The 27,789-nt window shown below is 37.2% G+C and overlaps 1 protein-coding gene across 10 annotated transcripts in view; it reads right to left on the bottom strand.

Moving 5' to 3' along the window:
• The window catches only part of RUFY3 (RUN and FYVE domain containing 3), an 89,073-nt gene that overhangs the window by 30,473 nt on the left and 30,811 nt on the right, over nt 1-27,789 (bottom strand). For 9 of the 10 annotated variants that reach the window (XR_002648182.3, XM_022599332.3, XM_089912003.1 and 6 more), the window contains exons 2-8: nt 10,873-11,046; nt 10,018-10,135; nt 9,093-9,194; nt 6,094-6,217; nt 4,879-4,940; nt 3,603-3,668; nt 2,250-2,319 (exon numbers count right to left, since the gene is read on the bottom strand). Coding sequence is in view for 9 of the 10 variants with exons in the window: in XM_022599332.3 (XP_022455040.1) it covers nt 2,250-2,319; nt 3,603-3,668; nt 4,879-4,940; nt 6,094-6,217; nt 9,093-9,194; nt 10,018-10,135; nt 10,873-11,046 (716 nt within the window). In the remaining variant the exon portion in view is untranslated. The remainder of the gene's footprint in view (nt 1-2,249; nt 2,320-3,602; nt 3,669-4,878; nt 4,941-6,093; nt 6,218-9,092; nt 9,195-10,017; nt 10,136-10,872; nt 11,047-27,789) is intronic. The other variant, XM_089912001.1, reaches the window with a different exon arrangement.

Below are 27,789 nucleotides of genomic sequence, written 5' to 3'. Positions count from 1 at the left end.
TTACTGGTCCCTTTAAATCCAAAATAGATGGAAATGAGAGAGGGCAGAACTTATTAGCCTTGTCTGCTCTTTATAAAGTCTACACACAGTGCTTTCCTATCTCTAAAAGTTCAAAGCTTTAAGAAAATAAATCTTACTGGTAAGATAAATAAGTAAACGAATAAATTAATATTGTTGGTAAGATAAGTTTAGGCCAAGAACACAAGTCCTGTGACTGAGGGAATAAAATTTATATTTACTGAGTGCTTATGATGTGTCAGGCACTAGTCTAGGCCCTTATGCATTAAACCATTTAATTTGTACAAAAATCTTCTTCTTCTTCTTCTTCTTATCCCCATTTTACAGATAAGTAAACCAAAGAACAGGAGCTCAAGTAACTGGCCCAGGATCAGAAAGCTAGCAAGCGCCAGACCTGGGACACAAATTCAAGTCTAGCTCTGGAGAGCAGGCTTAATTAATATGCCACACTGCCTCAATATAACAGCAGTAGAATCACAGTAGAAAATTGCTCTGCAGAATGTTTCCAAAGCCTTGTGGGATAAAATTCTAAGGGTCATATCAATAAATTAAAGTTTTAATATAATTTAAGAATCTACATCCAAAAATAAAGCCCCCAGAACTGAGTAATATGGAAGGTGTTTTAAAGTCATAACAATGAACAATGATTTTTTTCCTTCTGAAAAAAATCTGACTAGATAGCGTTTCCTGACTAGTGCTTTAACTTGCTTATTTTAGACCAAAATTTTTTTTTGAAGTATAGATGATTTACAATATTATATTAGTTTCAGGTGTACAACATAGTGCTTCAATATTTTTATAGATTACACTTTATATATATAAAATCTATAAATAAAATATGTAGATTATATACTTTTATATATTATAACCGTAAAGTTATTATAAAATATTGGCTATATTCCCTATACTATCCAATATATTCTTGTAGTTTACTTATTTTATACATAATAATTTGTACCTCTTAATCCCCTACCCCTATCTTGCCCCTCCCCACTGTTAACCACTAGTTTGTTCTCTGTATCTGTGAGTCTGTTTCTGTTCTGTTTTATATTCATTTGTTTGTTTCATTTTTTAGATTCCACATTTAAATAAGATACAGTATTTGCCTTTCTCTCTCAGATTTATTTCACTGATACCTGCAGCACAATACCCTGCAGGTCCATCTATGTTGTTGTATTTAACCAAATTTTTCTCACTGTATGTAATAGGATAGTTATAATTTGAAAAAGAGAAGATAAAGTCTTTGCCACCTAAAAAATTTTATTTAAGGTTTCTCATAGAAATGTCTAATGCTACTGAAGAAAAAAATATGTTGCTTAGCCTTTGGTAAGTTAGGGGAAAAAAATTAATCAGAAGTAAAATATGAGGTTATTTTTCTACTCTAATTTTAGGGACTTTTCTAAGAGTTTTCACATGTATATTCTTACTTGATCTTCAGGGTAATTGTGAGCTAAAAGGGGAAACACTCTAATTTGCCAGTTAGGGAACTGGGCCTCTTGGAGGTCAAGTGACTTACTTGCTCAGGAGCACATGACATGTAAACAGGAATTACTGCTACACCAAGCACTCTTCTAACTGATTTTACTTGCATTACTTCATTACTCCTTTCAACAACCCCATGTGCTAGGTATGGAGTTATTATTATAGATAAAGAAATGGAGGCAATGGAAGAGTAAATAATAGGGTCATATTTGTTATTTCATTGTCAACTGCAACCACATCTTTGCTAGGCTAACATCCCCACAGTTTACTGTTAGTTCATTATTAGTACTGGTCTCCTGACCCGTGTTCTTTATGTCATCTACCCCATCACCCCAAGAAGAAAATAAAACCCTTGAAGGCAGGAACTTGCCAATCTGGCACACATAAATCAATGCCTGGCAGATATAAATCTTTGTCTAGCCCTGGCACATACGTAGTACCCAAATTGTTTGATGAATGAATAAATGGTGAATATCACGCTACCTGCTAAACATTAACTCTAGGCTAGCCCAGACAAAACATTCACAAAAGAAAGCAAAATATTTGATCAGCCCAGGTTCAATGACTTCATATTCCAACTGGATAACTGAGACCCCTGAGATAAGCCAGCTGGCCATTACTGGTCACAACAAGGAGTCCTATAGTAGATATTATCTGAAAAGTCAAGTCCTTTATTTCCAGGCTCCAGAGAAATTATTTTCCACTAATGCACTCTACTAAATTCTATAAGTCAATCAAAAAACACTTACCTCCTCTGTCAGTTTAGTGTTGGATTTTTCTAATGCATCCACTTTTGCCTGAAGGTTGTTTACAGTAGCACTATCAACAGAAGAAAAAACATAATAGTCTCTTTTGATAAACAGAGCAATATCCTGTACTTTCTTTTAAAATACTCATTATACTTTCATTGTTTACTGTCCATAATTCTTGACAGACTTGTAGGCTCTAAGACAGCTTACAAGGTGATGTGTGTCTTACCTGCTACATTCTTGGCACTGAAGTTTGTATTTAATAAGCATTTGTTGATGAAATAAAAGAGTTGATGCACTACACAGTAAACTTTGTTTACTTAAATAATAATAGTAATAATAGTAATAGTAATAATAATAATGGGCTACATGAATTATGATGTGCTTGCCATACACCAAGCACTCTTCTCACTGATTTTACTTGCATTATTTCATTACTCCTTTCAACAACCCCATGTGCTAGGTAGGGGGTTGTCATTATAGATAAAGAAATGGAGGCATTGAAAGAGTAAATAATAGGGTCATATTTGTATTTCATTGTCAACTGTAACCACATCTTTGCTAGGCTAACATCTCCACAGTTTACTGTCAGTTCATTATTAGTACTCAGTCCCCAGAGAAAATGTACTTAAATTGTTCTTGAGTTTTCTAGATGGAACCAAGACTATAATTTATATTGATACTGGTATAGTCACATTTTAGGTCTTACTTAAATTAAAATGATTATCTTTCATAAGAGAACTATAAATAAGGTAATTAATGGGTATATTAATTCTTCTGAATTATTCAACAGTTTTTAGACCATCAGTACACTTGAGAATACCAATAAATTTTGAATAGCTCTCCTCAGGAAAGAAGAGATTGTTTTATAACCTGGTCATGAAATTACTTGGTGAGTACTTGGTAAATTAATGGTAGTGATGGTGGAAAAAGGGTAAATTAATACTATCAATCCAATGTATGAGAAGTGCAAGGGACCAACGAGATACAATTAAAGGTACTAAAATGATGAGTGCTTTACCCAAGATTTAGTCCTGAAATATGTGGCTGGATCTACCGAACCAAGAAGACCTCCAATTTCAACTATGTCACAAATTTAAGAGTTCTTAACTGAATATATTTACATAATCACTAAAATTCTAATTACATACTAATTTTATATTGCTTTTCATTAAAGCTCACCGAACAGTTAAATGCCACACATCCAGTGTCTAGCTCAGTGCCTGGCAAGCAGTAGTTCTATATATATTTGTTGAGTATTGTCTGAATTTATCCTAACTGCTCATCAGTTTACCCTTCCCTTCCCCCACACCAAAACCCCCAGTAAAGTAATAGTATTTATGCATTCTTTACTTCAGATGTCTGTTGAGTTCTTCTACATAGTTCTTCTGATCCAGAATTGCAGTAATCTGGCCATCTCTGAGGGAAAAAAAAAATAGAAAAAAAGTAAATAATATTAGAAATACCAAGATGCCCCACCCCTAATCTTTTCATAAAACATAGAAAGGAAATTGTGGCACAGACACACTGTATCAGAAGACAGACCTGATGTATAATCCCCTTGGCATATCAACAAGAGACTTGGAGGTTTAAAATGGAAACCACCCCTGCATATTAATAAAGCTCTTGCTATAGCTTATATATCTTAATAACTTAGGTTATAGGTATAATGTACAATCTATTAGAGGCATTTAAAGAATAAAAAGTTTCTTCTCACAATTGACAGATTTTTATTTTAGCTTTGTTAGTATTATTTATCATAACCATTTTCCATTTGTCATAGGAATTGAATTAAGCTTATTTGGGTGAAATAATTATTGTTCTCAAAGGCTATATATTTATTTGCCTTTAACTGCTGTTTGGCTTCAAAGTGAATGGTATAAACGGCTTTCACAAAGATCAGGTGTTTATTATTACATGAGTAAATTAAGTGTGGAAAAAGAAGGTTCACTTCTGGGACCAGCTAATCTAGAATAGGCAAAAGTTAGACAGACTTTTCAACTGAAAAACAAAATTCAAGGCCAATACCTCTATGACTACTAAGAGGACAAGCAATATAATCTTAGCTCAATGCCTAAGGTTAAAAACTTCAGACTAATTATGCTTTCAACTGCTAAATTTATAAAGGTAAAAGGTGAGTTTCTGATCGCTAATTTCCAAGTACCATATGAATATTTTTAAAACTTTTAATTTTGAAATTATTTTAGATTTACAGAAGTTGTAAAAGTAGTGCCCAGTTCCCATATACTCAGCTCCCTCTAATATTAGCATTTTACATAATCCCATGATGCACATGTAATAGTGCAAATTTTAAGCAAACTGACAATGCAATCCTTCTGGTCAAGAAAACCATGTTTCCAAACATTACTTTTAAGAGATGAAGCATTTGATTCCTTTTATAAAAATTTTTATTTTGTTTGCCCCTGAGCCACATAGTAGGAAAATCTACTTAACTAAAATCCTTTTAGGGTTTAGCAGGCATAATTGTCAGATATTTTTGACAAGATTCTATTAAAGCTATCTCATCAGAAATTCTTTCAGCACATCTGTTAAAACAGTACTGTTGTAAACTTTAAATACTATCAAACAACATTAAAGAAAAAAGAAAACTAATTTTCTTTGTACATACCCTTCACTACCTTTACTGCTGTTCCCATCCTTGAGATACATTGAAAAATCTATAACTCCAACCTACAGAGAGAATGTTCAGAATTCAATATAAAATTAGATACTTTTCCCAAGGCATAACACAATGTCTCTTTTTAGGTACTCAAAATAGTATTACGGTCATGACAACTACTAGAAATTTTTAATAAAAATTTGATGTTTTATTATAATCAAGAATTGACGGTTGTAAAGCAATTATACCCCAATAAAGATGTTTAAAAAAAAAAAAAAGAATTGACGGGACTTCCCTGGTGGCGCAGTGGTTAAGAATCCGCCTGCCAATTCAGGGCACACGGGTTCGATCCCTGGTCCAGGAAGATCCCACATGCCGCGGAGCAACTAAGCCTGTGTGTCACAACTTCTGAGCCTGTGCTCTAGAGCCTGTAAGCCACAACTACTGAGCCTGTGTGCTGCAACTACTGAAGCCCACGTGCCTAGAGCCCACGCTCCACAACAAGAGAAGCGACAGCAATGAGAAGCCCGTGCACTGCAACGAAGAGTAGCCCCTGCTCGCCACAGCTAGAGAAAGCCCGTGCGCAGCAACAAAGACCCAACGTAGCCAACAAAAGAGAAGGAAAAAAAAAGTTGGAAAAGGTAACTTAAAAAAAAAAAAGCTCCTCCTTAAAAAAAAAAAAAAGAATTGGCAAGGGTTGTAAATAAAGAACCAAGATTAAGTCAGTAGGACATGACTAAGAAAGTCAACTGAATACTTAATATAAATTAAGGTTTAACATTTCTTTCTCTCTTGCTTATTTAAAATATTCTGCTACTAAACCCCTGTGTATATATTTTGGCTTATATGTGTGTACATATATTGGGTTGGCCAAAAAGTTTGTTTGGGTTTTTCCATAAGATGCTACGGCAAACACATATACATATGTTTGCCACTGAACCACACAGCACACGGCATATATATATATATTTTTTACACTGTGCAAAATATTTTTAACAGGGATCACAGTTAAGACAAGAATTTGAAAAACATTCATTATGCATAAATAAGCCAAGCTGGAAGGAAAAACAAACAGATTTTTTATATTCACATCAAAAATAAAGAAAATCCTATTTATGACTCATAGAAGTTCCCCTCATTTGGTTGGTATAATCTGATCAATCCAAATTCTGAGATAACAGAACTCAGAGTGACACACTAGGTAACCAAGTATCTTCCTCATACCTGAGAGTCCAAATCTTCTCCTTTCATACAGAAATTGGCATCAATGACATTCAGACCCACCAACAGACCAGCAATTATGGCTCCCTCTTCTTCCATCATGAGGGCATTGGGTTCATAGAATTCACTGTAAGAGAAATCCATGAAACAGTCTACTGTAATAAAACCTCAAGAATCCAATGATGTAACCATGAGACAAGGAGAAAAGCACTTGCCTCGTGGTTAAATATGGTCATCTATAATAACAGCAAAAAAGTAAAAACAAGGATTACTTGGATACTTTATTTTAGATAATAGGGACATGAACAGACTCTAGATAATAGACAGTCCAGCTGAAAGAAAAGTGATTAGAATGGTATTTTCACTGAAGTGAGCATTCATGCTTCTGCCACATATCTGTATTTGTAACGCACCAGGGGATAATTTTTCAATCTTTCATGCATCTTAAAAAAAACTGATTAGTTTATTTTTAAACAATTGCCTTTTTTCTGATCCGCTGTATTTTTTAAATTTAACTTTATATATATTTAAAAATTTTTTATTTTATATTGGAGTATAGTTGACTTACAATGTTATGTTAGTTTCAGGTATACAGCAAAGTGATTTAGTAATACATATACTGTACTGTTGTATGCAATAGTAGTTCATTCACTTTCACCTCTGGACAGTATTCCATGGTAGGGATATACCACAATGGATTTATTCTATTTGCTGTTTCAGTTGTGCAGGCTACAGTGCTTTGCTGAACACCACTGCACATGGGTTTGGGTACAAATACACATGCATTTCTGTTAGACATACCTAGGGTGTGAAAGTGCTGAGTCAAAGTAAGTGAAAATATGTATTAAAAAGTGTTCCCGGGCTTCCCTGGTGGCGCAGTGGTTGAGAGTCCGCCTGCCGATGCAGGGGACATGGGTTCGTGCCCCGGTCTGGGAAGATCCCACATACTGCGGAGCAGCTGGGCCCGTGAGCCGTGGCTGCTGAGCCTGCGTGTCCGGAGCCTGTGCTCTGCAACGGGAGAGGCCACAACAGCGAGAGGCCCGCATACCGCAAAAAAAAAAAAAAAAAAAGTGTTTCGTCTAGTTCGTAAGACTGAATGCATTTACTCTAGTGCTCTGCTGGATGAAGAGCTAATTCTTCAGACCCCAATTGAATCATATAATTTTGTAGCCGCCTACAGCTTGAACACTAGACCCTACACCACTTTAAGGCTTGATCCTTGGAAAGTTGAGCCTTCCCCTTGTGGAAATAAATAAGCTCTCCAGAATGGTTACTGTTTCTCTTTCTCCTGATTTGTTTAATTTTCTTAGGCAAGAAAACAGCAATCAATGGCACACGCAGCTGCGGCAACATTAAAACAATGCTCCATGTTAAGATTTGCAGTGCAATTTTTCGTAAAAACTAGGCTCTTGAAAAATTCAGCCATGTCTTTAAATTCTCGATTACTTATTCTTCTTACAATATTTCTCAGAGGCAGTCTGCTACACTTGAATTTCTTTTAGTAAATATTAATGACCTATAAAGTATATATTAAAAAGTACACAAATCATACAATACAGTGGAATGAGTTTTCACACAGAGAACACACCTATGTAACCAGCACTATATTAAAAATCAGTACATCATCAGAACCTCCAAAGCCACCTTGTGCTCCCTTCTACTCCGCATTTACTACCCCTACCCTGCCAACGGTAGCTCTTTCCTGACTTCTATCATGAAAAATAAATTGTGTACGTTTCTGAACTTTATACAAATGGAATAATGCGGAATGTATTTTTCATGTCTGGTTTCATTTGCCCAACATTACACTTGTGAGATTAATTCATATGGCTGTGTGTAGCTGCTATATGGTATTTCATTGTATGAGTATACCATAATTTACCTACCCATTCTCCTGTGAATAGATACTTGGGGTCTATTACAAACATTTGGGGCTGGTACAAACATTGTAATAACGATGAACATTCTTGTTCATGTCTTTTGTTGGCTATAACTATGCATTTTTTATTGGATATAATAACTAGAAGCAGAATCCTCGATCACAAGGAATGCTCATGATCAGCTTTACTAGAGGATGACAAACAGTTTTCTTAAATTTCTATACCAATTCACTCATCAGCAGGACATTAAAGTTACTTCACATCCTCACCAACACCTGCGATGACCTGTCTTTTTCATTTTACCCATTCTGGTGGTTGTGTGAGGTTATCACACTCTTGTTTTAACTTGAATTTACAACATGGCTAATGAAGTTAGGTATCTTTTAATATTTTTACTGGCCATTTCAATTTCTTCTTCTGTGAGAGGCTTGTTCAAGTCCTTTACCCAATTCTGTCTTTGCTCGTCTGCCTTTTTCTTTTTGGACTGACGGAGTTCTTTATACACCATGAGTATGCATAATTTGTTGAATATATGTATCATGTATTGCAAATATCTCCTTTAGAGTTATCGGTTACCTCTCACTCTTAATCTCAAGAGTGACTTTTGATGGACAGAAGTTCTTCATTTTAATGTAACCAATTCAGCCATTTTTTCCTTTACAGGTAGAACTTCTTGTGTTTAAGAAATTTTTGTCTAGTTTATGTTTCTTCTAAAAGCTTTATTGTTTTCTCGTTCCCATTTGTACCTATGACCCAACTGGAAATTTTTTTGTGTGCTGTATTTGAATTTAATGTTACACATCAACTTCCTGTCTTAGTGAGCCTGGGTATATGCTAAGGTGTCAAAAGCCTTCCCTGTTTTCTAAAGGTGTTAAGTTTTGACCTGTCCTGCAAAGGACCATACATATGCCACAGAGACAGTGTGAACACACTTAATATAAAAACATCTATTCTTGCATATGTGTGTGTGTGATGTGGGAGAAGGTATTAGCTGAGCTACGTGAAACTGTCATGAATCAAACGTTTCTGACCCCCCAAAATGATAAATTTATATGCTTCAGCCTCATATGATATAGAACATGGGGAGAAAAAGAAGGAAGCTCAATGAGAAGATCTTCATACCTGAGAAGTTCCTTCTTATTGATTAGAGCTTTCATATACTCTGAAAGTTTCTTTTGCATCAATGCCAAACGAAGCCAGGCTCTTCCTCTGCCTACTGGTGTCCTACAAAAACACAGAAACCAACTAAAAGTAGCAGAGCTAGAGGCCACAGTGGGACAGGTCCATTTACTCCCGCTAACGGGCCCCCCCAGTATAAGGTGCACAGGACGTGCCCCTCACAGCCTCTCCCACCACACTCCTGTGCGAGGACTTCTGTGTGGGCCAGTGGGAGCCAGGGGTGTGTTTGGGACAAATGCTCTCATGAGGAATTAATTACTGAATGAGACTATGATTTGAAGACAAGACCTCTGGAAGGCCAAACTGAAAATGCTCCATCAGACTAGTTTTGGTAAATCCTCATAAATTTAGTGTGGATCATGTAAGGACCCGAATAACAATAATCAGGACACAGGCCACTTAGACCTCTACTTGATTACAATTAGACCAATCTAATTTGGGAAGGTGATTACCACTCTTTTTCAAGTCCCAAGGCAGGTTCCGGGTGTCAGATCCTGAGGCTCACTTGACAACTGTTTTAATCTTGGTTCTCATCAAACACATTGTTTAAGTCCAACACGCCGCCTCCCTAGATCTAACTTCTTGAGACTCACTAGCTGATACCCACAAGTGTTTTTTAAAAAAAGAGAACATTTGGTATTTTAACATGAAGACAACCTTTCTTAGATTAATAATAATTATCCCTCACACTTCTCATTATTCTACGCTACCAGTTCTCTCGTAACATCACTTATTCATAACAGCATTTTGCATTTTGGACTGTTATGAAATAAATTATTATGATCACCGTTGTCTTTAGTCTCACTCCTAAAGGAGGTAGTTAAGAAGAATGTTTTCCCTGACACACAGAATTGAACCTTAAACTTACTTAAGTCCTGGAAGGTCTTTAACACTTGCTGTTATCTCTGCAGCTTCTGGAACAAGCTTTTCTACCAGTTCTAGAGGCCCCCAGAAGGATTTATTTTGTCCAAGAAAAGTTTTCTTAGCTAAGGCGATAAAAACAAAGCAATATTTTAATATTTTTCACAACATAAACACACTCTCAACACACACATACCCTCTCCCATCTATTCAGTGCGCTTTTCCGGGAATTAATCCCAGGTTATCAGACAGTTCTAAAATTATTCATGCTTTCATAATAGATAACATTTCATAAAAATCAAAAATCCCCTACTTTCCAAGACTCGGTCCTTCCTCTTTCAGGAAGAATTTATGGACTAGCTGTATAATAACGATAAAATATTTTAACAATATCATGCTTAAAGCCGTGTGGTACTAGTGAAGAAAACAGTCCAGGGGAAAAGAATATGTAATCCAAGAACAGGTTATCAAAGATTGGAGCAGGAGGAGGAAAAGAAGCCAAGGTGAACAAGACCAGGTCCTGTCCTCAAAAGCTCACAGTTGGGCTTCCCTGGTGGCGCAGTGGCTGAGAGTCCGCCTGCCGATGCAGGGGACACGGGTTCGTGCCCCGGTCCGGGAAGATCCCATGTGCCGCGGAGCAGCTGGGCCCGTGAGCCATGGCCACTGGGCCTGCGCATCCGGAGGCTGTGCCCCGCAGCGGGAGAGGCCACAACAGTGAGAGGCCCGCGTACCGCAAAAAAAGAAAAAAAAGAAAAAGAAAAAGACTCTTATTCTTTGGCTCCACCAGGAATGCTTCTCTTCTGGAGCATGTATTGCTAGGAAACAAGTGTGTGCACATTTGTATTTGGAGGCCATGGTCTACCTTTCAAGCCGTGTTTCAGGCAGTGCTCCATCACCACAAAGAACTGCTGGAGAGGTGCGTAGTCAGAGTCCAGAGTTCTCCCTAGGTTCAGAGCAGATTCAATCAAGCCCTTGATACTCAGCTTGGCCATGTTCATCAGGTTCATGCGTTCGTTAGCCATGAGATAATTAGGATCTGCAGCCAAAGGAGAAAAGGATGAAGCCTGGTTACTGGAAATAGCGCATTAAAAAATTCAGTATAAGTTCACTGTGTTGACATTTGCATTGATGGCACAAAAGCAATAGCGGGTAAGACTGTTGGTGTCTTGGCAAGAATCAAGGCCTTGGCACCAAATTATACTCTTAGTTGTTGTATTCTTCTCCACCATGTGCTTTGCTTTTTTTTTAAAAAAAAAAGATGCCAGTCTCCCTCAGGAATATTCTTGGTGAAACAGTAAAAAATGTATTTATTTTATAAAATTTTGAGCCTTGAGTACAGTCTTTTAATATTCTCACCACTGCCTCTGTTACCAGCCTAACTTGGGTCCGTCACAACTCAGTACTGCACAGCCTTCACACTGGGCTGCTTCCACCCTTGCCCTGCCTCACCCATTCTCTACAGCTTGTGAAGCGCTCTAAAAAATAAAGCCGGGCTTCCCTGGTGGCGCAGTGGTTGAGAGTCCGCCTGCCGATGCAGGGGACACGGGTTCGTGCCCCGGTCCGGGAAGATCCCACATGCCGCGGAGCGGCTGGGCCCGTGAGCCATGGCCGCTGAGCCTGCGCGTCCGGAGCCTGTGCTCTGCAACGGGAGAGGCCACAACAGTGAGAGGCCCACGTACCACAAAAAAAATAAAATAAAGCCAATGTAGAGAAAAAGGATAAAGCGCTTAAACTTTGTTCCAAATACGCTATGTGCATTATTAGTATTTATACTAGTTAGCATTATTATTTAAACTAAGCATTACTAAATGAACTAAAAATAATTAACATTATTGGTATAATGAAGTATTAGAACTTAATCAACTCCCCGATTTTTTAAGGCTTAACATAGAGCACGTGGCTCTCATCAACCAAATAAACTCCCTGAGGAAAGGGACTAAGTACCACATTTTACCTGACATCCTCCCAAAAGTTAAATGTGTTAAATTTCTATACGAATTGAAAAAGGCCTAGAGATCTATGAAATATTTTACCTTTTTTAGGAGGACTAGAAGTAGTACTAATAAAAGCCATGATCCCATAATAGAAACAAGCTACAGCGCAAAGCAGAGATTATTTCATTCAAATTGTCCCAAGTAATTTTCTTCACACAGTGTTTTCATTTAGATATGCATTCACAGTTAAATGAAGCAGAATCAAATAGTCAAATTCTAAGCTCATCTTCTCCATTAAGTTTAAGGACTTGTAGGTTTACAGTGCCCACTATACAAATCTTGGTTTGTTGTAGTGTTCTCTGAGGTAATAATTTTAGAGGATACTTTATTAGGAAAGTCAGAATTGGTGTATGTTGCCACTAATTCTCTCTTGCACACCAACAAATGTTTTAGGGCCATGCCTCAAATCTGGCTCTCTCTGTTCATTGTAGGTCAACTTGTCAAGAATGGAATAAACCCACAAGGGACATTGAAATACACAAAAAACTACCCCCTGACAAAAAGCCATGAAGAACAACTTTATCAGATATTAATTTCTAACATTATTATCAGCATTTATGTGCACTGTACTGTTTCCGACCTATAATCCCTGGGAGAAAGGAATAGGGCAGGGGTGTGTGGGTATGCATGAATGTTTGTGGAGAGCTACTGGATTCTCCATTCAACATAAGAAAATGTGGCTGAAGCTGGATTAACTGGCAGTCCATAAGGTACCACTCCCTCTGCCTTAAGTCTGTTGACCAATAATTCAGGGAGCTAATAACAAAATTAAGCAATGCAAAGTAAATAATCTAATTCCAACCTAGTGAGAACTAGTCACGTGGGAGAGCTGGATTTGGAATATGTACAAAACGCGATGCTTTGAGGCATTTTTCCAGAAGTGGTGGTACCAGCTCTTCTACATTGCCTCATCTCGTTCTTGTAATCAGTAGCAGAAATGTTTAGGACATCTGGTCAGTGGCTGGGATGCATTAAACTACAGAAGGATGAACTACTGCCTAGGGAAATTAAATTCCTGATACCTTAGACTCCATTAGTATGGTGCTATAACCTATTTGAACTAACCTGCATCAAACATAAACAACCCACCCATTCTTTAACTCTCAGTCTTGGCATTACTAATATTTTGGGTCAGATAATTCTTTTTGTGGGGGGCTGTTCTGTGAATTAAATTTAGCAGCAACCCATGCCTTTACCCACTAGATGTCAGTAGCACGCTCTAGTCATGATAACCCCAAATATCTCCAGATATTGCCATAAGTCCCCTGAAAGACATCTCTTACCTGTGGAGAACTACTACCCTAAACAAATGAAAGAAAGTCAAAAAAAATTCAGAGTAATTTGACAACTAGACATAAGAGCTCAAAAGAATTTATTGCTCATTATTGTTTAATTAATGCAAAAGTTCAATGATTATTTAATGCTTACTATTATCAAAGTGGTGCGGCACGGCCAAAAAAAAAAAAAAGATTTTGTGGAACTAATGTATGCTGTTTGTTTGGCTGGGGTTTTTTGGGCACACCATGTGGCTTGCGGGATGTTAGCTGCCTGCCTAGGGATTGACCCATGCCCCCTGCAGTGGAAGTGTGGAGTCCTAACCACTGGACTGCCAGGGAATTCCCTGTATGCTGTTAAAAAGGGAAGGGCTGCAGTGACCAAAAGAGAGCATGGGGGGACTTCTGAGGGGCAGGTAAAGTTCTCCTTTTGATGGGGTGTTAGTTTTGTGAAATTGGTGAGTGTGAAAATTCATTGAGCTGAGTACTTATAATATGTGATCTTTTTTATATATTTTACACTTTTAACTATAAAAAGCTTTAAAAAGTTCTGTTTTATTATATAGACCAGAAAATTATTTTAAAGTACAGGACTTTTACAATGTTGTCTGTCATACTTTTTCTATGAGAAAAATAATTAAAATTGCAATTATTCACAATGCTAACATTTAACACTATTTTTCCAAAAGTGAACTTTTGTTCATTCATTCATTTTTTTCAATAAATATTGAACATCTACTTGGTGTTAGATACTGTATTTAATGCTGGGAATCCAGAGATAGAAGACCTAGTCCTCGACATCCAAGTGCTTATTATTTATCAAAATTGGGTTATTCAGATGTCTAGAGAACAAAACAGGGCAGCTTACAGAGAATACTTGAAACTTCAGGATAAACATTATCATCTTCAACAAAGATTAATTTTATTTCAGGACAAATAAATTAAAATGTTTTTATGTTAAGCCATATATATGCATTCTATGGAATCAAATGTAAATTTTATATATATTTTTAAGGCTAAGATAGTAGATATGAAAGTAATGTAGGATTTCAGGCAAGCTGCGAGTCCGATACAATTTCCTCTGCCATTGGATGTATTCTGAGGGAAAGTTTAAGAAGTGTCCATTACCCATGGCTATTACTTAACATTATACTGAGGGTGGAAAACCAATGCAATTAGAGAAGATAAAGAAATTGGACACATATAAACTGTAAAAGTGTGGATCATATATTACTGCTCTCATACAATCTAATTTTACACCCAGAAAAAATCAAAGTAAACTAAAATTTTTACAAAAACATAATAATTCACAGAGGTAGCAGAATACAAAATTAATATATAGAAATCACTAGGTGCCAAATACAGAGGACGAGACTTTTGAGTTCAATCGTAAAGGACAAAGAGAAATTAGTCAGGCCAGGAAGGGTTAGGAGTAGAGCTGTGAAGGGAGTAGGATGGAAGGACAGCTTGGGTAAAGGAACAGAAATATGAAAGAACACGGCATACTAAGGAAAACCAAGAAAATGCCGTAAGTTTATGATACATGTGAGTAAGGGTTGTGAGATAAGACGAGGGAAATAGGTAAGGAAGAGATTGCTAAGGACCTTGTTTAAAGAATATGGATTTTACCTTAAAGTCAGTAAAGATTTTGATGTGAGGCGTAATGTCACTGATTTGAATTTTAGAGAAGCCATTCTAGCAATCTTGTGGAAGATGGATCGAAAAGGAAAAAAATCTCAAAGCTGGGGAGCAAGTAAGGGTTTACCACAGAAACTGAGGAGGAAAATTATAATATGGGATGGAATTGGAGCAGTGTGTGCTTGTGGAGAAGACGGAGTTAGCTCTGAGAGATGTTCTAGGGGTAGAATGTTAGGATTTCAGGATTTGATCACCAGCTGGATTGAGGGAAGAAGGAAATAGAATGGAGAGCAACTTCTGTGTTTCTAGTTTTGGTGATTATTTGATTGTTTCTACATTTGGACGGTGGTACAAATCACCTTGGTGGGAAACATAGTAGGAGCAGCGGACTAAAGAAACCCTGTAGAAATGACTGTAGTTATAATAAACCATATTGGTTTTCAAAGTCCTTTTAAGAGCGTATGGGTCTTCATTACACCTCTTCAAGGCTGCTAATTTCCATATGAGGAAATTCTAACAAACTTTACAGAGTCATGTGGTTCATCTAGTCAATAGTGATGACAAAAATGGACCCAAAGTCACACAGCTAAGAGCGACAGTGAGTCACACTGTTCTGCAAACCAATCATCTAACCAAGACCCTATTTTATCTCCTTATAGTGCAGTGACTAAGGTTCATACCGAGAAATACTGAAATGTTTTATGAATAATTGAAGGAAAAGTAAGTTATCTTTAACATTATGTTAATATTAAGTATGTTACATCATACCCAATTCTTGGTAAAGTGGGAATAATTCATAGGTAGCACAACAGTTACTTTTATCTTAATGTGAAACAAAACAGTTGTCCTACAGAAATTTCCCAGTGATACCTAAAAGCATTAATATGAGATTTAAAATGACCAACTAACAGAAAGATATTGAAAGGAAAGCTTACTTGATGTTCAGAATGACTGAAGACCAATGATTCCTAAATAAATCTACTTTGAACTTTTGCTGTAATAGTTCTTAGAGTATAAAATTAAGCATAAAATGAGTTGTCTGTGATAGAGAAAGAAATCACTGAAAGTACTAAAAAGATCTTTAATAAAACACCATTTAACTAGTCTGATGACACTTATTTGTACAAAATAATTATGAACCTTTACTCAATCCTCATTTAAAAATAATAAAGTCTTAAGACCCGACCCTTAGATTATCTATATATGTATCTATATCTGTATTTATCTATTCTCCTTAATGTCATTTCAGATATCACATAAGCTTCTAGTCAAGAATAATGAAGAGGAAATTCACTTAAACAATATTTTCTCTGGGTTGAAATCTGTTAAAGGAGTTAATCAAGAAAATTTAATCACTAATTTATTTATCCTGATTGCTACCTTTCCTTAGTAATAGCATAATCAAAGATATACTTTGCTAAAATTAAGCCTTATCATCAGAAAGATTATATCCACCCACTACTCAATCTGTTTGATATGAATCATCTGTGCTAATTAGCTTATTATATGATGCCAGGCAAGGAATCTTACTTCTTTGGGGCCTCAATTTCCTCATCTGTAAACGTACTTATTCAGTAATTTTTTTTATAAAGACATCACACACCCGCACCAATCATAATGACTAATTGCAGCACTAATTCTCAAGCAGGGGGCAGATTACTATGCCTGGAATGGGGTGAAACAACATGGCTTGGAAAACCCCACCAACCACTCTGATACCAAATGAACTAGATCCTTGCCGCTCCAAGTGTGGTCCTGGAACATCAACATTGGCATCACCTGGAAGCTTTTAGAAATGGGAAAACTTGGGCTCCAATGGTACTACTGAATCAGATTCTGGACAGAACCTAAAGCAATTTTTATGTGCATTAAAGTTAGTGAAGCACTGACCTAGCTCTTCTAGCTCTAGAATGTCATAATTCCATGATTTCACAGATGGCTTCCTCAAGGCCAACCAATAAATACATTTATCAGTAGAAAGCCCCCAGGAGAAAGGAATAATAAAGATCGCAGCAGAAATCAACAGCAAATAACACTATTGAGAGAAACCAGTGAAACCCAAAGTTGGTTCTCTGAAAAGATCAACAACATTGACAAATATTTAGCTATACTGACGAAGAGAAAAAGAGAAAAGACTCAAATTACTAAAATCAGAAACGAAGACGAGACATCACTATTGACCTTACAGAAACAAAAAGGATTATAAGGGAATACTATGGGCAACTGTATGCCAACATATTAGGCAACCTAGATGAAACAATTTCTAAGGACAATTTCTAAGAAAGATAAACTACCTAAACTGACTCAAGAAGAAACAGAAAATCTGAATAGAACTATAATAAGTAAAGATATTAAATTCATAATAAAAAACACACCCCATAAAGAGGCCAAAACCAGATGGCTTCACTACTGAAGTTTACCAAACATTTAAAGAATTACTACCAGTTCTTCACAATTCCAAAAAACAGAGGAAGAGGAAACACTTCCCAACACATTCTATGAGACCAACGTTACCTGAGACCAAAATCAGACAAAGACATCATAAGAAAACTACAGATCAGTATCTCTTATTAATATAGATGCAAAGCCCTCAACAAAATACTTGCAAAACCAACTCTAGCAACATACAAAAAGGATTATACAATATGACCAAATGGTTTCTTAGATGACACCAAAAGCAAAAACAACAGAAAAAATAAACTGGACTTCACTAAAATTAAAAACATTTGCACTTTAAAGGACATCATTAAGGAAAAGAAAAGACAGCCCATAGAATGGGAGGAAAAAATATAAATCAGATCCAGTATCCAGAATATGTAGAGAACTCTTATAATTCAACAATGAAAGACAAATACAGTAAGTCCCCTACATATGAACCTTCAAGTTGAGAACTTTCAAAGATGCAAACGTGCGTTCCCATGTCCAATCATGTAAGTTAGCTCAGACGTCTGTAAGATTACTGTACTGTAAGATTAAAAATGTTTTCTTTATTTTCTGCGTTTTTTTTTATGTATTAATGTGAGAAAAGTATTATAAGCCTATTACAGTACAGTACTATATATCTGACTGTGTTAGTTGGACACCTAGGCTAACTTTGTTGGACTTAATGAACAAATTGTACTTACAAGCACGCTCTCAGAACGGAACTCGTTTGTAGGTAGGGGACTTACTATTACCCAGTAAAAAAGAATGAGCAAAGGATTTCAATAGACATTTCTCCAAAGAAATACAAATGGCGGGACTTCCCTGGTGGCACAGAATTGAACTGGTGGGTTGTGAGCAATAGTGGAGAAGAATCTGCCTGCCAATGCAGGGTACACAGGTTCAAGCCCTGGTCCAGGAAGATCCCACATGCCGCGGAGCAGCTAAGCCCGTGCACCACAACTACTGAGCCTACGCTCTAGAGCCCGCAGGCCACAACTACTGAGCCTGCGCACCACAACTACTGCAGCCCGTGCGCCTAGCGCCCGTGCTCCGCAACAAGAGAAGCCACCGCAATGAGAAGCCCCTGCACCACAACAAAAAGTAGCCCCCGCTCACCGCAACTAGAGAAAGCCTGAGAGCAGCAACAAAGACCCAATGCAGCCAAAAATATAAACTAAAAAAATACATATTTATAATTATTGAAGTTGGGTGATGGAAACGTTAGGGTTTCTTATGCTACTCTCTGTACTTTAGAAAAAGTACTCTCTACTTGAAAAATCTCACAATTAAAAATAAAAAAGAGAGGGGCTTCCCTGGTGGCGCAGTGGTTTGAGAGTCCGCCTGCTGATGCAGGGGACACGGGTTCATGTCCCGGTCCAGGAAGATCCCACATGCCGTGGAGCGGCTGGGCCCGTGAGCCATGGCCGCTGAGCCTGCGTGTCCGGAGCCTGTGCTCCGCAACGGGAGAGGCCACAACAGTGAGAGGCCCGAGAGTCTAGTACTGCTTTCTTCCCTGAACATAACCAATATTCCCCTTTTGATTGGCATTAGCGTTGAAATGAACAAGCTTATTTGGTTATTTAAATTCCAAAACCATTGTCTATGTACTCTTACTTATTCTTCATCAGGTATTGTGGAACAATAAGAAATCAATCAATTTCTCTACTTATCTAAGCCCTCACTTCCTAACACAGAGCTCCTAAAACCCTAGTAATTTCCCAAGTGATAAGAGTCATAGGGGCATCTTTTGTTATATTTGGTTCTTGTTTCTAGTTCTGAAAAAGCTCCAGAGTTAAAAGTATTATAAAAGGAGCATCTTTGTTATTTATAACAAGTCCCTTTCAAACACAGACTTTATGCTAATGAGGTGAATTTTAGAAAGCCCCTAAGGATGGGAGGGCTGGTTGCCAGGGGGAACCAGTGGTGTGATAAGAGGGTTGGAACTTTCAGCCATTCCCTCCCCCACCTCCAAACCCAGGGAGGGGAGACAGGCAGGACAAAGAGCTCAAACATCAAAGACCACGATTTACTCAATGATGCCTACATAATGAGGCCTGCATAAAAATCCTCAAGGAAAGTGTTCAGAGAGCTTGTGGTTAGTGAACACATCGAGCTGCTGGGAGGGTGATGTGCCCAGAGAGAGTATGGAAGTTTCATGCTCCTTCCTACATACTTTGCCCTATGCTTCTCTTCCATCTGGCTGTTCTTGAGTTGTGTTCCTTTATAATACACCTGTGCTTTAGCAAGTAAACTCTTTCCTTGAGCTGTGTGAGCCAGTCTACCAAATTATAAAACTTAAGGAGGGGTCATAGAAACCTCTGATTTATAGCTGGTTGGTCAGAAGGACAGGTGACAACCTAGACTTGTGATTGGCATCTAAAGTGAGGGGGCATCTTGTGGAGTCTGTGTTAACCCCAAGTAGACAGTGTCAGAATTGAACCGGTGTTGGAGAACTGGTGGGTGTGGGAAAACCTCCCCACACATTTAGTGTCAGAAATGTTGTGAGCAATAGAGGAAAACACTTTTCTTTTACGTATCCATTTCTCTAATCTTTAAAAAATGTCCGTTTCTAATTCCAGCTTGCCCAAGAGTTCCTAAGAAACCACACTTTCTTCTTCTTCACTGCCCTCCCATATCATAATACAATCAATTTTAGTTTGAGAAAGTTTCCCAAACATCTTCAAGTACCTTTACCTGAAGAATTCTGCACCACAGAAGAATACCCAGAAGATTTCTGGGAACATCTAGAAGTTGGGACAATAGTCAGTCTTCTCTGCTTTGATGCAACATAAGAAACTTAGGTGATAAGTACAAATTCAGGAATTCCTTACTCTGCTCAATTTACTCCATAGAAATAAGTTAAATATTAGGGGGCAACACGGTGATCTAGCATAGTTAGATCTCTGATCTAGAAGAGTTAGAGCTGTCTCTCTCATATTCCCTGGGTGATATTGGGAAAATTACAAATTTCTTTATATCTAACCTGTAAGATACTGAGACAGACAATCCTCCATGGACTTCTTGTGCTACTACATGTCTTTATGGGTTGTATCAAGACTGCAAGGCTCTCAATGCTCTTTTACCCAGGCCATTTCTCAGGGTTCTTTATGCAACTGATCATCTTAAGAGAGGAGGCTTTCCTACTGCTTCCTATAAAAACAACGGTTCCCCAAACTGTGTTCCTCAGCTGCAACACTGAACCACAACATGTGTAGCATTTTTCTAAGCGATACAGTGTCTCCCAGGTGCAACTCTGGTGCAAGAGGAACTGACACAAATGTGTTGATGCTCAGACTGCTTGCAGTGTCATGAGAAATAAAGTCTTTTGTCCCGTCCTTCGCCAGTATCCAAGAAATAGGCTAATTTTTTAGTTTGTAAGTAGAGTAAACCCCAACCTTGACAAAATACAGGAATAATCTCTACCCTTAACTTAACTCCTTGGAATATTGTACACTTGTGCTCCAAATGAGACAACACCAAAAGTAATATAGTTAAAAGCATGATAAATTCCAGTATAGGATTTGAGGCAGACCCTAAATATGAAATTCACAGAAAACATGGAAGAAAGTATTCCAAATGGGGAGAATGGGTATGTGAAGTGAGGTGAAGGAAATAAGAATGGTGTGGGGAGTTCTTCCTGGGGAGAACTGGAAAACAGGAAAGGTAAAGTCAAATGACAGGTCTCTAAAACTAGACCTGCATATCCAGGAAGCAGGCAATGGGAACCAATGTAGGTTTTGAGCAGGGAAGTCACATGATTAGAACTTTGTTTCAGGATGATTAGTCTGAAAGGATTATGCAAAGTGAATCTGAAGAAGTTGGGGGAGAGGATCAAAATGGCTTCACTTGAAGAACTGGACCTGCTAGGGATACAGAGGAGTCGAGAATAACCTAAAGTTTTTGCCCTGTGAACCTCGAATACTGTGCTGAAAATGGAAATGAAAAAAACTGAATAACTGTTTTGGAAGTAAGGGGTAAAATCAGCTTGGCTTTGGATATAATAAAGGATACAATGATGTAGAAGCATTTGAAACATAATTTTCATCACATAGTTGTAAATACAAACTAAAGTTTGGATTGGGATAATCACTAGCCAAGGGATAATAGTACCAATGATTAGAAATAAGATGTTTCCACCAGAGGAGATGGTTTAAAGAGAAATAGAAGGATGCAAGGTAACTGGCCTTTAAAGGGTACCAACAATTATAGGCTAGGAACAGAACACAACATACTGGCATTGCTGGAAGAGCTCTTTTGCTTATATCTTGGTAGCTAGAGCTGAAATCGATATACACCAGAGAGGCACTATGGGATACTGGACTATCTTTCAAATTAAAGGTCACAACCCCTTAGTGGGGTATAAAAATCGATTTAGTATGTCCTACAGTGTAAGGTTATACGTGGTTTCATGAAACTTTTGTTCTAGATATTTAGAAATAAATGTTGTGTGTATGGAATTTTGATGAAAAAGTATTTTTGAGAGCCAACTAGGTTTGAACTTTGGTATAATGGTTAACAGCACAAGCTCTGCAGCTAGCCTGTTGGACTTTGAACTCTACTTGAACTCTACCCCTGGCTGTGTAACCCTAGGCAAGTTCCTTTTCTCTTTTCTTCCATTTTTTTTTTGCACTTATTATTTTGAGACAATTATAGATTCACATACAGTTGTAAGAAATAGAGAGATATTGTGTACCCCCTAGTTCCCCCAAAGGTAACATCTTGAAAAACTAGAGTAACTTATCACAACCAGGATATGACGCTGAACTGTATCACAAGGATCCCTCACTTTGACCTTTTACAGCCCACAAGCACTTCCCTCCTGTCTCCTACCCCCTTATAACCCATAGCAACTACTAATCTGTTTTCCATTTCTGCAGTGCTGTCATTTCAAGGATGGAATCATACAGTATGTAACTTTTAAAATTGGCTTTTTTTTCACTCAGCATAGTTCATGAGGGATCCATCTAGGTTATCAATAGTTCGTTCCTTTTTATTGCTGAGTAGTAGTCCACTGGGAAAGTTTCTTAACTCTGTAGACCTTACTTCCTTCATCCATAAGATAATGAGAGGGTTTTGAAGATTAAACAAGTTCATGTATGTTAAGCATTTAGAAATGCTTGGGATGTACTAAGAATAAAAAATTGTGGGACTTCCCTGGTGGTGCAGTGGTTAAGAATCTGCCTGCCAATTCAGGGGACACAGGTTCAAGCCCTGGTCTGGGAAGATCCCACATGCCGCAGAGCAACTAAGCCAGTGTGCCACAACTACTGAGCCTGTGCTCTAGAGCCCAAGAGCCTACAGCCCATGCTCTGCAATAAGAGAAGCCACAGCAATGAGCAGCCTGTGCACTGCGACGAAGAGTAGCCCCTGCTCGCCACAGCTAGAGAAAGCCCACGCACAACAACAAAGACCCAACACAGCCAAAAATAAATAAATAAATAAAAATTTTTTAAAAGAATAAAAAATTGTTAGCTATCAAAATTATTATGGTCCTCCATAAGTAAGTTTAACATTTTTATTTAATTTAAAATAAACCTTCATTGAATGTCTATGTGATACAGTGCTAGATGCTAAGAAAATTTCTTAGATATGTTCCTTCCATTTTTCAGAACGGTGGACATCAAGTCTCAACTCACAAAATATATCAAGGAACCAGTAAGCCATCTTGATGAGGTATTATTTCATACAAATTATATTATTTCCCTAATTCAAGTAATGTCCCAGCCACTCCAATGCTCAGAGAGATGAGTAATCTGGGCAACTGCAAGCTCACGTAATCTGTTTAAAAGGTTTGTAGTAAGTACAGATAGGAATTCAATATTTATTGAGAAGCTAAAGGTAGTAAACCATGTGCTTTTATTATTTCATTTAATCTTCATAATTTTCTAGTGAGTTTCAAAACTTTTAGACCCAAATTAATAGCATATAATGAGATGAGATGTGAGATAATTGATCAATGTTGTAAGCATGATACGATTCCACCCTAATAAGACATTTCATATTCTACCGGACGGGAGTTACAGACACATTGACTGTAAAACCAACCATCACTGTAAGAAATCAGTTCACCAGAAAAACCTTCAATCTTGCCAAAATCAAAACAAAATAAAAGAAAAACCAAACCCCAAAGCTAACAGTTCAAATCTGTGACCTCCTAGAGTTTGTTATTTTAAAAAGCAGATTTTCAGGAGGCTGGAAGCCAGTGTTAACACATTTCCTATTAAAAAGCCACCTCTTATGACACATCCATAACAACAGATAAGAAACAGAATTAAAACAGCTCAGCAGTGAAGGTCTCCTGACAAGATCTGAGCCTACATACATCAGCAGCTTTCTCCGGTTCTGACTGCAGGCTCCTCCCCAGACCCTGAGCTGCTCTGGGTATTACATGTGGATAATACTCCATAACTCATGTTCATTCTTGTTACAAGTACTCATTTACAAAAACTCTAAGTTATGTAAACAGTAAAATTCTAGCATTTCATATAACTGAAATGATAAGAGATTTAGAAAATTGTATTAAAAAGACAAGGATGAAATGACTCAAAAAAAGTTAACAAGTAAAAGCCATTTTCCTTCCCCCTTCCTTCCCCTTCTGACTTTCTTTTTTTAAGCTATATTCCAGAAAGACTTTTCTATAAATAAGTTCTTGGCCAACATTACCATATACCACTTGACTGGTAATCTACTAAGATCATCAAAGTAACACAATTTACATCTTCTTACATGCACCCCTATGTTCATAGCAGCACTATTTACGATAGCCAAGACATGGAAACAACCTAAATGTCCATCAACAGATGAATGGATAAAGAAGATGTGGCACATATATACAATGGAATACTATTCAGCCATAAAAAAGAACAAAATAATGCCATTTGCAGCAACATGGATGTAACTAGAGATTATCATACTAAGTGAAGTAAGTCAGAGAGAGAAAGCCAAATACCATATGATGTCACTTATATGTGGAATCTAAAGTATGACACAAATGAACCTGTCTATGAAACAGAAACAGAATCAGGGACATAGAGAGCAGTCTGGTGGTTGCCAATGGGGAGGGGGTGTGGGGAGGAATGGAGTGGGAGTTTGGGATTAGCGGATGCAAATGGGTATATATAGAATGGATAAACAACAAGGTCCTACTGTATAGCACAGGGAATTATGTTCAATATACTGTGATTAACCATAATGGAAAAGAATATGAAAAAGAATGTATATAAGTGTATAAGTGAGTCACTTCGCTGTACAGCAGTAATTAATACAACACTGTAATTCAACTATACTATAATAAAAAAAATTCACACATCTTCTGGGGGTTTCCCTTTTTGATTTCACCTATGACAATCATTCACAAAAATTCCAGCAAAAAGAAATGAAAAGGAGGAGGCTGACTCTTATAGTAGGCTTGATTCTTGCAGTAGTACCTTGTATCAAAGAAATAGAATTTTGCCAGGGCTAAGTCATAGGGAAGAAGTTTCTAAGAACGGCACAGATTTGTTGGCCTATACGCAGCATTTTTCTTTAGTATGTAGTCTATTAAAGGAATCACAACCTTAAACCTATCTAGTGCCTGGTAAATAATAATAATAATGATAATGTCAGCTAACATCAGTACTCACTGAATGAATCAACACTGTCCTCTTTTTTTTCTTGTCTATGAACTGTCAATCAACTAGACAATACTGATCTGCCTTTTCATCAAAATACATGTAACTAATTATATTAAAAGTAGAATCAAAGATGGAATAAAAAGACAGTTTGACTATAGGAAATGAGATGAAACTCAGGATAATTTACTCATTCAAAGTAAAGCGCTGAAGAAGAAACTATTGGGCATCACTGGAGAGAGAAAACTGCCTTAGTTTTTTGTCTGGTGTGACCAAATCTACGGAGGACAATACTGTCCGAAGTCTGATACGAATACCAAGAAGTTTAAGACAATCTCTGCTCTCAAGGATTTTACACTTTAACTAGGAATGTAAACACACAAGAATTAGAGAACAAGTAAAAAGCCTTAGGCTCCAAGTTCTGCAGGATTTGAATGAATGGAGAAATGAACTGGGCCAAAGCTGTCAGGGAGCGCTTCACAGAGCTCTCATCGAGACTAAATGGGGATGTAGGGGGCACAGGGGTAGGGAGAAGGGAAGTAAATGCTCCGGGTGGGATGTCACAGGAACAACGCAGGAGAGGAGGCTGAGGTCAGCTCATGCAGTCAGTGAAAAGGCCAGTGTGGACAGAGTGGTGGGAGTGCGTGTGCTAGGAGAGCGTACACTGAAGCTGGGGGACTTGTAGGTGCCCAGCCAAAGTGGGAGAATGTAAAATGATAAAGTGGAGCCAAACTTCAATTTTTCTATCTTTATTATAAAATGTGTGAATCACCTTGAGATCCCTAAAGTTAGGTGCCAATTATAGAAGAAATAATTATTGGTTTGGGGAACCTTCATGCATTTGAACACATGTGCTACTTTTCAAGGTAATTCCACCAGAAAGGAATGCTATTACATGACCAAGCTCAAAATGACTTAATGTTCTGGGAAATCTACAAATCAGAGCAACATTCCAGGTACTTGAAGTTCCTGGGATCTGTTTGTTTTTAAACTGCTTGTTCATGGTAATACATATAGATATATATATTTCTTTTCATGAATGATAAAAAATTTACATCTTCCTAACACATGAAAAAACAGCCATAGAAAAATGATATAATCTTGAAATAAAGTCCCCTTTGAACATATTATTATCTTAAAGGAACAGCATAAACATATATTAATCCCACTTTACTTGGAACCAGAAAGATAAAGATTTTTAAATGCAAGACTCTGAAAACCTAATCCTGTACGAAGTACCTGCATGGAAAATCTGGCGAATACGCTTACTGCTCCAGTTACAGTCATGGGAAATAAAACCTAAAGCGGACACTTCCTCTTATGGAAAACAATCAAAAGGTGGTTAGAAGATTAAAAAAAAAAAAAAGAAAAAGAAAACTGAAAGATGTTGGTGTGGCACGCACCTTCTGTATCATCGCGCATTTGCTCCACCAAATCTGTCAAATCCTCCCAAGAGTCTTTGCAAACAGCAAAAAGAAAGGAAAAGAAAGATAAAATGTCATGCAAGCCAAGAAAGAAAAGTGTTGTTAAAAACAAGGTTTCAAAAGGGATAACTGAAAGGGAGATGCCTAGAACTCTTTGGGCTTAACTCAGAGATTAGCGGTGAAAAGCGCTGGGAACATACCCAAAGAGGAATGTGACACTAACCGAGCAGAAATATCAACTATGACTATTAAATAGGTCTCAAAGCTAAGATTAATAATTTCAAGGCTTCTAATTTCACAGATCTTCTATGGGATCTGTATATCCCGTAAATAACAGACTTTTTTTCCCACTGAAAATCAAGATGAGACTCTGTATTCTAGCGTACACAACACTGACCTCATTCAGTATTTCTTTTGATCCCTTCAGTAAAGCTAAAAAAACATGTGGAATGTTTTTCAGACTCAGGCCAAATATCATGATGCAAAACTAGTGACTTTTCCTAAAACAACCAAAGAATACCCTAAATACCTTTCCCGAGCCTTCCACCCAAACAGCTCTCCTTCCCTCAAACAAAAATAAAGGAAAAGTTGCTGTTTTGAAGATAAATCACTTATAATTCAATAAAGACTGATGTTTATTCAGTTAAAAGTATAGTACTCTCTCTCCCCTCTTACTATAAACTCAGTGTTCTTGTATACAGAATATTCCATGTGAGACAAAAGGACACAGATGTCATGATTACAAATATAATAGATACTTTATTATAGCGTCTTCTAATAGTGTCTTAAAGCTGTAAGATCATTATCTGTTCTGAAATGAATTTTGAGAACCTATAGAAATTTTTTAAAAAATGGATTAGGTTCATCCTTCAGTAACTCTGAAACCATGGTATTATACACAACTGCAATATTCATAATTAAACTCACCAAATCATGTGAATTTTATATGTGTAAATATGCAAATACAAATAAAGGTAAGTTCTCAGAGGATGAAGCATAACAGAAATGAGAAAATGGGCAAAGAATACTTTGTCCATGACAAGCCCTCTTTCTTGAAAAATTTATCATGGAAGCCAGCATAGGGTCTGAAGCAATAACTTGGGGGTAATGATCCAGAAAAACAATTTATCATTTGTCCTACTCACTAGTTCATTATATTATCACTGTAATTAAACTGGTCAACTTTGGTTCTCACGTGGCATAGTGATTTTCAAGTGGAATGTAAGCATTCATTCTAATGTGAAATATATGTTTAGTTATCCTGTAAAGACGTGCAAAAAACCCCACAAATATATAAAAAGTTAAAATTTAAATTCAGAAAACAGGGAAGCAGATGGGGATCTAGTAAAGTGATATGTGATTAAAATGGAACTTTTTTGAAAATTACATATATAAAGATTATCGGTTAGGTCAGA

This window comes from Delphinapterus leucas, chromosome 5 (assembly GCF_059928025.1).
Source record: "Delphinapterus leucas isolate spDelLeu-1000000601 "Yukka" chromosome 5, BTC_Dleu_Yukka2, whole genome shotgun sequence".
Taxonomy (NCBI): domain Eukaryota; kingdom Metazoa; phylum Chordata; class Mammalia; order Artiodactyla; family Monodontidae; genus Delphinapterus; species Delphinapterus leucas.
Note: the sequence above shows the minus strand (reverse complement) of the source record. Positions and strands in the feature narration are given on the sequence as shown.